The 12,396-nt window shown below is 42.1% G+C and overlaps 1 protein-coding gene across 9 annotated transcripts in view; it reads right to left on the reverse strand.

Annotated features, from left to right (window-relative positions):
• Nucleotides 1–12,396, reverse strand: part of BCAS3 (BCAS3 microtubule associated cell migration factor) — a 301,481-nt gene that overhangs the window by 188,349 nt on the left and 100,736 nt on the right. For all 9 annotated transcript variants that reach the window (XM_072353527.1, XM_072353531.1, XM_072353526.1 and 6 more), the window contains exon 16: nt 5,057–5,207. In XM_072353527.1, the coding sequence (XP_072209628.1) occupies nt 5,057–5,207 (151 nt within the window). The remainder of the gene's footprint in view (nt 1–5,056; nt 5,208–12,396) is intronic.

Here is a 12,396-nt window from a genome sequence, read left to right on the forward strand (position 1 = left end):
AATCTCACGTTATGTAGAAAATGTAATTAGTCAAAATTAGTCAAAAGACTTCAGGTGTGGCCTTGTTTGTAGCCACAAGAAAGATCAGACACAGATTTGTATGTTCATGAGTTCCACTTTCTTTGAAAATGATTATTTTTTTCTTTTCCCTAAGATATTCATTTAAGTAATTGTTTTCCAGTATTTCCTTCACACAATATGGATGGTACACTGATGGGGAAGCACAGATTACAGGATAACCCAACCTTGAAAAGACAGCAGCAGATGGCTGCGCTCGGTGACAGCAACAGAGCAATGCCAAGGCAGAAACCTCACCGAGGCTCCCTGTTCTCATGGTTAAAAGAATTCTAAAGGAAAATTAATAACTGAAGGTGGTTTATGATTCAAAATCCCAACAGCATTTTCTTCATTTCTTATCTGACCTTCAGCAAACTCAAAACTGAAATATTATTCAATTTCGTTACGTTTAATAAAAGCTTGCAACTATTTAAGTTTTTAATGAACTCACTCAACCTTCATTGCTATCTTCCGACTATGTTTGGTATCAGCTACAGAACTTGCTTTATAACCAAAATATATTCTATAAAACGTTAAAGTGATGTAAATCTTGTCTGAGAAATGTGCCTGCGAGGGCCTGCCTGCAGCACACACACCAGTCGACCCATTTTCATGAACTCTTCAGATTTGCTTTTAATATTGTCTTAATTTTCAGTTACTGCACCCCCATAACTATACTACGACAACACAACTTTGCACACCATATTTTTGCTTGCCCCAGTTGTGAAACCTGGAATTAACCAAACCTTCCTTAGTCAAAATAGAACAAACGGATACCAGTGATGTTCAATACATGCAATAGAAGCAAAGAAAAACATTAAAATGATAATAATTCAGCCTGCTTCAACGTCAGACACTAAACCTACTCCTGCCCTTCTTCAGGGTGTAATGAGGAATGAAAATGGGGAATTGGATGAAGAAAAACTCACCATCCATGGTTATTGGATGGAAAAAATGAAAAGCCTGTTTCTTTTCCTGCAAGATGCATTGGATGTCTCTGTTATAACAAGACCCAACGAATATAGGGCACATCTTTGTGTTTCACTAAATCTATAATGAATTTGGGAATGAAGTGCGATACAAATGTAATGACCAAATCACTGGAGAAAGCTAAAACCAACGCTGCTGTCAGAGAAGTCAATTTTTAAAATGGTTTTTCTTTTGGGGCCGTTACTCTGTCTTTTATTTCCCTCCTTCCTATTACAGTGCATCTGCGTGCCCACGTTCTTACACTGGAAACAAGCTACAACTCATTCTACAAACACAAGGCATGCTTATAAAGCTATTGCAAAGCACAAAGCTGCCCTCTAACACATTCAGATACTGCCTTTTATAGACAAGCGTGAGATGGACCATACAGCTCTTCCTCTTTCCAGTCTATAAGCTCTTTGTTACAGGAGCAATGAATTAACCCATTCACGAGAGGAATTCAGCATAACTGTTAAAATTCTGAGAGGGAAACTGAGGCACGGATCTATAAAGTCTTATTAAACCTATCTCCTTTACTGTCTTACATCCCCCTAATCTTTTAAACATCTGATGCTTCCTTCCTCATTAGTGCCGGAGTCCCTTTGGGAACGTCTATCTGCTCCTCAGAATGCACTGACAGCACAAACTGCAGGAAAGTGAGTCAGCAGGATGAGAAAATGAAGAGCTTCTGGAAGTGGGGAAGTTGCACCGGGAGACCCGAAAAAGCAAGGGAAGAAATGGAGGGCAGGGAACGGGGAAGCAGAAGTGATGGGTAAGAAGGGAGGTACCGCTTGGAGGTACTCAGTGCTGAGAATGGAAACTGCTCAGAATCAGAGCTCAATACCCCACCAGGTAACGCTCCCGAACATACAAGCTTACAAGAAAAAAATATGTGTGATGAACAGCACCACGATGACACAGCTCCAGATTCTGGCCTTTCATTCCCATAGGGCTACGGCTAACACGTCTAAAGAATTTACTGCTGTTCCACTTGTCAAATGAAGTGACACGCATTGAGCTCTGCTGGATACAGATCCTATTAAGAGCAGCGATCGGTCCTTTCACCTGAAAAATAGTCTGCTGTCCTGGATACTGGCAAAACAAACCCCTACATGGTTAATATAACCTAAAGAACTTAAGTAAGATATCTTGCATTAAAGAAGCTAAAAGCAAATAGAATGGACAGATCCAGAGCGGGGAAATTACACAGCATCCTTTTCACCTTGCTTTTTACATTTCAAAATATACTGTAACAGAATAAATGTGTCATTCTTTAAACACTGAAACAACGGAAAAGGAATCAGCTTTAAGGGCCACTGAACAGCAATGGTAAAAGCCAACCAATTGCAGTTCTGCCTCCTTTTCTAATCACTGCACAATCACAAGGTTAAGCAGCTGCTTCCAAAGAAGAGCCTCGTTTCCTTGGAGCGCTGCTTAAAGGTGCTGCCCACGTAGGTGTAAATACATCTGTCTTTTGCCATTTGCAGTAATGCATGCCTCCTACACTTCTCAGAGCGAGGCAGATGGTCCCTGTCCTGTCTAAATATTACACTGTACAGACTTACATTGCTATGTGTTTGCAGAAATATGAGGGCAGATGTTAAATATGTTAAACACACGCTTTGCCCCCTGGAGGTTTAAGTTAAGGCTGCTGTCTCAATTTGGTCATTTTAGGCATGCCAGGCTTCTTGGATGCGAGGCATTCCTCCTAAATCCCCGCTTCATAAATACAGCTTTTCATGTTAATTTTGTGTACTTTCATCAAACATTTTGGATGCAGAACAAATGAAGGAAGCGCTCAGCTGAACGTTACACATCTACATCGGCTCTGCTGAAATTATGATCCTCATTCACAAAAGCTCTACACAGCAGGGTATTTCCCATGACTGCTTTTTCCTCCCCTTACGTAAACCTCACTGAGTATTTTAAATTTAATTAAGTTTAGAAATAACACACAATAATAGGGCAGGCTGAGAGCAGCAGAATTTCATCAAGGAGAACTATGGGCATTGACACGATTCTGAGTACGCTTCAGAAAATTAAGGATAAAACATTACATTCAGAACGTCCATTTATTGCACTGGTAACGGCTGTCGTGAAGTTTGCAGGTATCGTCGTGGCAATAAAGAAGCTGCCTTTGTAAGGGCAGCTGTGTGAGTTACTGTTACCAGCCAGACACCTCAAAAACTGCACCGGAGACTGTTTCTGTTTAAACCATCGCCCTCACCGCTGCTCCTGTCGCTGCCTTCCCCTTACAGACCATCAGATGCCTTCTTATATTCTTCCTGTATCTCATCCCACCTAGTTCTAAGGGCACATTTCTTTGTGCCCACATTCCTGTTCTCTGACTGTACTCTTCAATAAACCCTTGTGGTATTTTTCCTTTTTCAGGGACTGTAACTTGCTGCTCATTCCACACACCTTCCCTGAGTTTCGTTTCCCTCATTCCAAATCCCACCCTTCTACACTTACAAACTAATTGGATTGCTGACACAATCTATTTCCCTTGCAAGTGTTTAAATTGTTAGCAGGAAAAAAAAAAAATGCTAACACAAACCCTTGAAACGTCTACATAGGAGAAGTAAATGAGAGCATTTCCCTCGCGCTACTGCTTTTCTGTTTCCTAGCGCTCATTTACCATTACCTAGGGAGTCAGGGCCGTAACTGCGGGTAGCCTCTTTCCTTTGGGCAACTGAGTGTCTGCAGCTCATGATTCAGTTCTACAAATTGAATGAAATCGCTGTTTGCAGCAGGGAGAGCAGGGCTGCACTGTCAGACCGACGCACAGAGAGACATACATGTACATACGTGCACACGGATGTCAGCTTTGGGAGCCCATCATGCACACTTAGCGCACGAAACAAACAGTAACAGATCTCACAGAATGCTGCATCATGGAATGTGGGAATTATTCATAGAGAGGGAATATCCCTAAGCTCTGCTTCCAAAGAATAATTCCCAGGCCATGAAACACAAGGTGAAATTAACCTAATTATTGATAAGCAAGAAGCCATTGAAGCAAAGCAGCGCCTGCACCCATTTACCAAAATGCAGGAAAATGCTATTAACTTGCAGGGCTGACAGTCGTTTTGCCCAACCACAAGCTAAACGTGATCTACGTTTCTTACAAATATAAAATCAGCCTGTAACCCAATGCATGAATCAGCCTTAGAAACTGTAACCAGAAAATATTCAGCGATTTGAGCTACTAAAAATCAAGAGGGTTAATAAAAAACCACCTGCTGGTTTTATGCATTAGTTGCAAAAACTGAAGAACTGAAATTTAGCAAAAGAAAAACAACAACAGTTGAACAGGAAGAAGTAACCCAAAAATTGCTATAGTTTATGAAACTTGGAGAATCCTCCTTCTAGTTTCAACGTCAATGCATTTAGTAGAGCTCTGCTTAATAAGCATGTCTCAGTTCTTTACCAAGGCACACTAATGAGCAGCAAAGTGCCGCTGATCCCAGAGAGAAAATCCACGTATGAATTTCATAGTACAAAACAGTCACTCCAGAAGAAAAATAAGGACAAGAAAACATCAGGATTAAGTTTTCTCTCCACTCAACCTGGCTCGCTGTCCTTCAGTTTCTTATAGTCGGAAAGCATCCCTGCTTGATTGGAAATCAAAGGAAACAAAAACTCTAAAAAAAACAACAACCCAACAACGTAAACCCATAACTTATTCTGATTGAGTACAGCTCTGCTTATGTTTCATACCAACTCCTGGTGTGAAACTTCTCCTGATGTCAGCGTGCGGTGTTTCCCATATGGCAGACTGCAAGAAAACGTCTCATCCGAAATACTCCTGCATTCTTAGAGATCTGTATTCAGTTTTTGTTTGCCTGTCTGTGCTGGGTTTCTTTTCTTGAGCTCTCCTTCCCCCAAACCCAACTGCTCTGTTACCACTAAGTTACACATACTGCAATTACAAATAAATACATTAATATAAATGGAGTATAACTAGAAAGAAATTATTTCCACATAAACATGGAACAAGGTTGAGAAAGGTTTGTGCCCATGCACTTACCCTGTGCGTTTGGTGATGGTCCCTAATGTCATTGGCTGCTTGATTTGAGCAAGAGGCAACACCACGGTCAGACTGGGGAGCGGCAGCAGTCGAGGGTTCCCAGGGTTGTTGTTTGTGAAGTTATTGTACGTGTCCTGGCTGTTCAGTTTACCTTGATGGGACAGAGACGTAATAAAACGCATGAGCGGAATTTGCTCCTTCGTTTATCATTTCTAACAAGTATCTAAAATAAGTTGATGGCAAAGAAAGGAAAAAATAACGAGCTCCTATTGTAAACAAAAACAAAATCTGAAACAGTCACTTTCAATTCAGGTAAAAAGGACATCATGACAAGGGAAGCAGCGAATCTTTATTTATATGTAAGTAGGGGGAAAGGTGCCCTTCCAAGGCAAGGATTTTCTTCATGCCGCCGCCGCTTCCCTGGCAGGTTTGTTCACCAAAAGGTTTGGAAGCTGGTTTGAAGAACGGACTCTGGATCCAGGTCTCTATGGGGGGAAAAAAAGGGGAAAAAAAAGAATATTCTGGAAGGGAACTTTTCCTGAAGGGCCACATCCTCTGCTGGTAATTGGAAGTTCTGAAAAGGTCGCTCTTGTTGTCTCTCTGGATAAAGGCACAGAGAATGGCAAAGTGCTGAGCTATGGAAGAAAGCAAATACCACAAGTAGCTGCATGGAGTAAAGCCATTCCCAGCATCACCTAAAAATCAAGCACTGAAAGAGTCAAAGACTTGATATTCATTAAAAAAAGAGAGGAATAAAATGAAAAAAAAAAATAAATCAAAATGGTATTCAAAAAGAGAAGGAAAAAACATAGCAAAAAAAATCCCAACAACCCTAAATTTAGCTTGTTTCAAAGAGGTCTGTCCTGGATACATGCCCGGTTTAGATACGCTTTCTTACTTTCTGTATCATTCTATAGTCACAACCTCTCATTCTTCAGTTAGAAAAGGAAACTCGCTGCAAATTTCATGGACAGTAAAGAAAGAAATGCAAAGAAACCAAAGAAAGAAGTTAAACAAAAAAGGGGCCAGTCTGTTTATAGCAGAATCAAAAGTACTTTAAATAGACAAGCAACCATGAATTAAAAGGTTTAGATCATTAACTTGTTTTTCTGTGCTCCTATAATGCTGTGAAATGCCTGCTTTGTTCTTAATCAAAAGGGAGCCATATTGGGAATTAGGTTCCTAAACAACCGCTGCATTCTCCATAGTTATTATACAAATCCCAGGCCAAATCCATACAATCTGACTGAAGAGCAGCCACCTTTTTTCAAGGAAGAAAAACAGCGCAGAAGAGGGTTTCTCACAGGAAGCTGCCTGAAAAGCTTTAATGATACTTCAGATGGGCTGCAAATAGGAAAAGGAAGGCAGAAAAATCTTAATGAATGTCTCATCATCTTAAAGACACTCAGTGCTTCCTTTACCCTTCTTTTATACTCGATAACTGTAAGCTCGGGGTTTTTATTTGTTTTCCTGCAGTCTGCAGACCTCTGCGTCTCAGAGAAGCACAACAACAAAAATGATGAAATTACGAAGTGTATTTTGTGTTAAGTATCTGGCCTGAGCACTGGTCAATACGCTTTAAGAGAAATACTAAGGCCTTAATGAATAACAAGCCTATTGAAGTCTCGGAGAGCAGATTTCATTAATAGCAATTTTCCTGGACCAACTTGGAATAAAAAGAAACAGGAAAAGAGGGGGGAGAGTTGGGGGGGAACCCTCCATTTTAAATTAAGACTGAGATGCAATTAATTTTTTTTAAGATTAGTTTCATAATGCATTCTTGGTTCTTGTAGAAAGGAGTATGAATAGTCTGCTGCTTTATTGTCTAATTAGTCACTGTTGCATGTAATCAAGGCCTCTCTGAAAGTGTTTCACTCTCCTGTATTCACCAGAAGCAACTGCTGCAGAGCGCACACACTGTACCTGCAGGATGGGCTCCGAGCGGCTGCAATTTGTTTTCTCTTACTTGTTAGTAACGTAATGATTAACTATGAACTCCTGAACTGACTGTGTCATAACAGCTTCCCTCTCTCTACAGGCACATTTAATTACCCAGTGCCCTCTGCTCTTCACATCACCTTGTTTTCCATATGCCAAACTATCAGTTGATTCGAGTTTGCACACAGAAAGCCGGCATTTACAGATGTGCCTCCTGTATGGGGATGAGCCCATTTCCACACCAGCCAACCAACCCTGAGGCAGCTGAGGGCACTCAGAAAACTGCAGGATTAAGTTTAAAATTCTAAATCTAAGAACACAGATGCAATAAAAGGGAAAATGGCAAATACCAAACATACCCAGATAGCCATTGCTGGCCAATCCACCTCTTCTGAAGCAACATTTAGCTGTTTTGTTGCAAATGAATGCAATGAACAGTCGTAGAAGTAAAAGAAAATTAAAAGTTGAAATGCTACAAATAGGAGATAAATTATAGTAGAGTTTTTCTTGAATATCTGATTGCAAGGATATTAAGTTGGCACAGATGAGCGTAAGGTTAAAGAACATTGTGCTGAACAGGAAGCAGGACAAAGATGTGCTTCTGTTTTTGCTGAATTATTTTCAGTTATTTCTACAATGGAAACGTTCTACGCTCTTACATCCTCACTGTACGTTGCCCTGGGTCTATCAGAGATGTGTCCTCATCTCCCAGTCTACACAGGCCTACACAGGGCCAAAAGAGCACAAAGAACGCAGTGAAGCATCAACATTATGGCTGCATTTGGTGCAGTTGTGGTTTCACTGCCAAAGGACAAGCAAGAAATAAGTCAAAGTTTAAGTCCACTAGAAATATCAAACGTTCCTCATACAGCAGGATGCTGTGTCAGATTACCTTGCCACATGTGGACAGCACATTAATGCCTGTAAGGAAGCACATTTCAGAATGATACCTTCAGAGGAATAGTTTCACTTCACACTGACAACTCAACTTTAAATGCTAACTTGGCTGTGTACTGCAAGTTAAACACAAATTACTACATATCAACTTTGCAAGGAATACTTTATATTGCAAATAATCTACAAGAAAAATAATTGCCATGGCAATCACACTCACACAACAACATATTCAACACAGCATCTGTAGCAGTGAGGCTCTTCCCTTAGAAATCAGCCAGGCCGTGGTACCAGCAGCCCCCAGGGCAGCAGGGCAAGTCCTTTTGGTCAAGTGTTTGACACAAAAGAGATTTTCAGATGGCAATTCAAGTGCTGTGTAAGGAACAAATCAAGGCTCGTTTCGGCCATGGTTTATTTTCCCTCTTTGCTATCACCTGCCAACACTCCCAGCTTGGGCCACAACTCAGGATGCCACTCGCTACCCCATCCATGCCCAAGGTCAGGCTGGAGGGCTCCGAGTGCCTGATGGCGCAGTGGGCGTCCCTGTTCGTCGCCAGGGAGTGGGACCAGATGGCCTTTAAGGGTCTTTTCCAACCCAAAGCATTCTGTGATTCTTATTATTTCCACTCAAATATTACAGGCTCAAGGTCACAGTTCCTGATCATAGCTAAACCCCAAACCCCTGCAGTTAATCCTAATTCAGCATTGTAGACATCTAGTGCAAAAAAATATGTCTCCGTTTAAGCTGTTGGTAAATCTCTTACTAATTTTACTCGGGGACTTGCAGGCAGAGATCAAGCAGACAAGTAGCTGAAAGCCGAGGGTGTTGTGCCCTGGTGCTCTGATAGCAGAGCTTTATTTACAAGTGCAGCATTACATGGGATAACCTTTGCCTGCTGGACACAGACAGCATCACCCGTTAGCTCTGTTTGCTGAAAGCCTGCCACAAGCACACCACCCCCAAAACCTGAGGCACGCTTTTCCAGACCTTTTACTCCACCAATGCTCCAAAGGAAAACGGATTAACGTGAGGATGGAATGAAGAAGGCACACAGCACAGGCCGTGCTGCGATCCCCGGGCAGCCATCAGCAATGGGCTCACTTCCACCAGGAAGAAAGGGAGGCCTGAACGTGCCGGACCAAAGAAATCTCACCAGACAAAGGAAAAACAAATCAAAAGCACCATTATAAAACACAGATGCTCTTAGGAAAACAAGCTTCACAAGATTTACTGGTTTGTCACAAAGCTGGACATCTGTGGAAAAGACATCAGGTAATGCCCAGCACAGTTACTGTGCCACACAGAGGTGACCCAAATGCTTCTGACCATACTCCATCCTACTGCCAGCACAACGGGACCACAGCCCCGCACACAGGCAGCGGCCCCAGCCAGCTGGATGGAAGGTGTCAGCAGCTCACAGTCCAGCACAGCACCAAAGCTGCACTCTGTAACACGTAAGGGATGCAAACGGCAACTTAACACCAAACTGAAACTAAACAATTTTACCCACCGACTTTCCCCTGGCAGTTTCAATTGTACATGGCACACCTCCCCTTTCCAGCAGCCTGACACTTTTGCACTGTGAAATTTCCCTCTGTTAGCAAACAGGGCAACAGGACTTGGCCCAGACAGAGTTTTCTGCCTAGGAAAGTAATGATCACAAGCATTTCAGCTTCTCTATACACTTCATATGAAAAAACTAAAGTGGTATCGAGCACCTCTCAGCTGCACAGTAAAACGATTCTGTGTTGATTTTTTTTGTTTCTTTTCTTCCATTACTCTGAAACAAAAAGCTGAGTAGTGCAGTGTCATTAAAATTCAAACCCACTTGATTAGCTTTTGTATCTTACAGTCTTTAACAGACTGCATTTCAAAGTGCACCACAAAGTCTAACGTCATTAGCACTACATGTAAACATCTTTAATTTGGTAAATAAAAATGCGGTAAATTGAGGCTATGCAATCTTGTGCAGGCTGAGTTCTAAGAAAACAAGCAGTGCTTGGCCATTAGTTCTGTTTAAGTGTAACACCAAAGACTCCTGAATTAAATATTCATTAATCATATAACGCAAGCGAAATGAAATCCTTTCTAACTTGCAAACAGAAAATGGCAGGAAAAAAAAAAACCAGAAGTGTTGTGTACGCGGTGGTTTATTTTGCTTTGCTTTTGATTCGATACCAAAAGTTTCATGGATGAGAATGGAAAGCTTCCCAGCTACAGTTCCAAGACTTTCACCCTCTTTTCTGACCTTTTCTCAGACATGTTCCAGTATAATCTGTAATCTTCCCCAGTCGGAAGAGGAAACAGCAGCGCCCTGGTGAGAAATGCTGCCTTGTGACCTGACAAGAGAGCCCTGAGGAAGCAATGCTGGTGTGCAGAAGTCATTTGGAAGAGCCTGATAGACAAACCCAAACAGTGTCCAGAGGAGCACACTCAGTACCACGAGCACCAATTGCTGCCAAGATGGGTTTCTCCTCTACTGCTTTGTTTCATGCAGTCAAACAAGTTTATCTTGATTTGTAAAACGTTACCCATTCTCCAAGAAAAAGTCAGGAAACTCGAACTCTTTTACTTATCAATCTAACTATATTAAAGTTACATTGCAACTTCCTTGAATTGTATAGTGCCGAAATTAGCTTCATTTCACACCCATACCCTCAGTACTTCAAATACAATCAAGCCCATTAAAGAGAGAATGCTACACATTAGCCACAGCACGTATGCACGCAGCATTTAGCTACTCGGAGCAACTTTTCCTCTCAGCAGAACTGGTACAAGTCCAAAACCTATCACTGATTTGATTCCATTCAAACTGATGGGAGAAAGTAACGCAGGCATTTGATTTCCTATCACTGAACACTGCTTGATACTGAACCTTCTGAAACACAGCTGCACTAAATCTCACAATGACTCTAAGAAAGTCAAACTTTCTGTCTTCCTGCATCCAGGCAAGGCACGCGATGGTGACAGATGAGCTTATAAGTGAGAGTACTCTGCCAAGGCATGCGTGCACCAGTCCAAGTGTCTCAGCCACAGATGAGACGAGACAGTGTCCTCTGCCCTCTCATCCAACCTCCTTGAATTGCGTCTCTTCCAACTCCTCGTCAGCATCTTCCTCTCAAAACTGGAACATTTCTCCATAATATTTATTTGTTCCATCTGAAGTTTCTTTTTTCTTCAACTACCTTCAGTTTCAAAACCTTTGTCCTTCAGTTATAGCGTCCCACCCACACGGAAGAGTTTCCTCTCTAGACGAGAGACCCCCTTGCTGCCCGTTACCTCTACATGTCCAAAAGGTAGGAAGGAACAGTTCTATCCTTAAGCAAACTCCACCTGGGATTTGAACTTGTCATTTACTTCTACAGCGAATGACAAACAGCTGGACACGTTTCCCTCCTGTGCAGAAAAGAAATTAAATGAGTGGTTTGGAAGAACCAAGGAGGAGAAGAAGCCACCCGTACCATAGCACTGACAGTGTCCCAGGCCCACGGCACCTCTTCCCAGCAGCTGTGAGGACAACCATACTCTTAGCTGCCTTGTTTACAAAATGCCTCCTTGAAAACTTGAAACGAATGGCTGCTTCTTCCCTTGCTATTTCCCATCCTCATTTTGCACTGATATCACTTTGCTACGTTAACGTTGCTCAAAAACCTGCTTGGTAAAGCTGCCTTGAAGCATTTCATTAGAAAACAAGCCCTCTACCACACATACAGTTCTGGCCTCATAATCACCCTTCAGCATTTATTTAACTAAAAATACTGTTGGTGCTAAATTCAAGACCATTTATGGGCAAAACACTCCCTGAAGTAAAAACAGCAAAACTTGATTGCCAGCTGGCAATCAGGTCAGTTGGCTCCAGGCTTTGCATCGCCATAAAGCAGGCTGCAGCAGTAACACCTCAGCTGGTTTGCTCCAGATGCTGGTTACCAGAACAATGTGCCAAAGTGGCCTTTCTGCTCTTAAGTCATCTCCAGCAAATACCATCCACAGGCAGGGAGGGGTCCGGACAGTTGCCATGCTGGTTGTAGCAGGCCTTGTGCCTTCAACTCCACACAGATTAATGGTCTGCAAGATTGGCTTCTTCTAAGTTCTTCTTCTAAGCTATGGAGTATTTTGCAAATCCTTCCTGCACCAGAAGCCATGTAGTTGTATCTACCCCAGGACTCCTCCTCCTCGCCATGTCTATCAGTCAGAACTCCATCAACACAGTTATGAACACAAAGCCTTCTTTCAGGGATGACTCTGAGGCAATTCAGAATAGAGAACTTTGGAAAAGTTGGGTCTCTCAGACTTCTCTACCAAACGATACAGAATAAAACTATCTTTACAAACACAGCTTTCTACTACTGGGACAGCACTGACAGAAAACCTGGTTGGTTTGTGTTAGAAAACCACATTTGAGTAGTCCAGGAATTTCTGAAGGATGCTTCTCTATGCAGTTGTGTTGGGTGACGAGGTGGGATGTTAAACAGCAGGCCTTTACCCAAATGCCTTTACCCAAATATAA

Source organism: Excalfactoria chinensis, chromosome 19 (assembly GCF_039878825.1).
Source record: "Excalfactoria chinensis isolate bCotChi1 chromosome 19, bCotChi1.hap2, whole genome shotgun sequence".
Classification (NCBI taxonomy): domain Eukaryota; kingdom Metazoa; phylum Chordata; class Aves; order Galliformes; family Phasianidae; genus Excalfactoria; species Excalfactoria chinensis.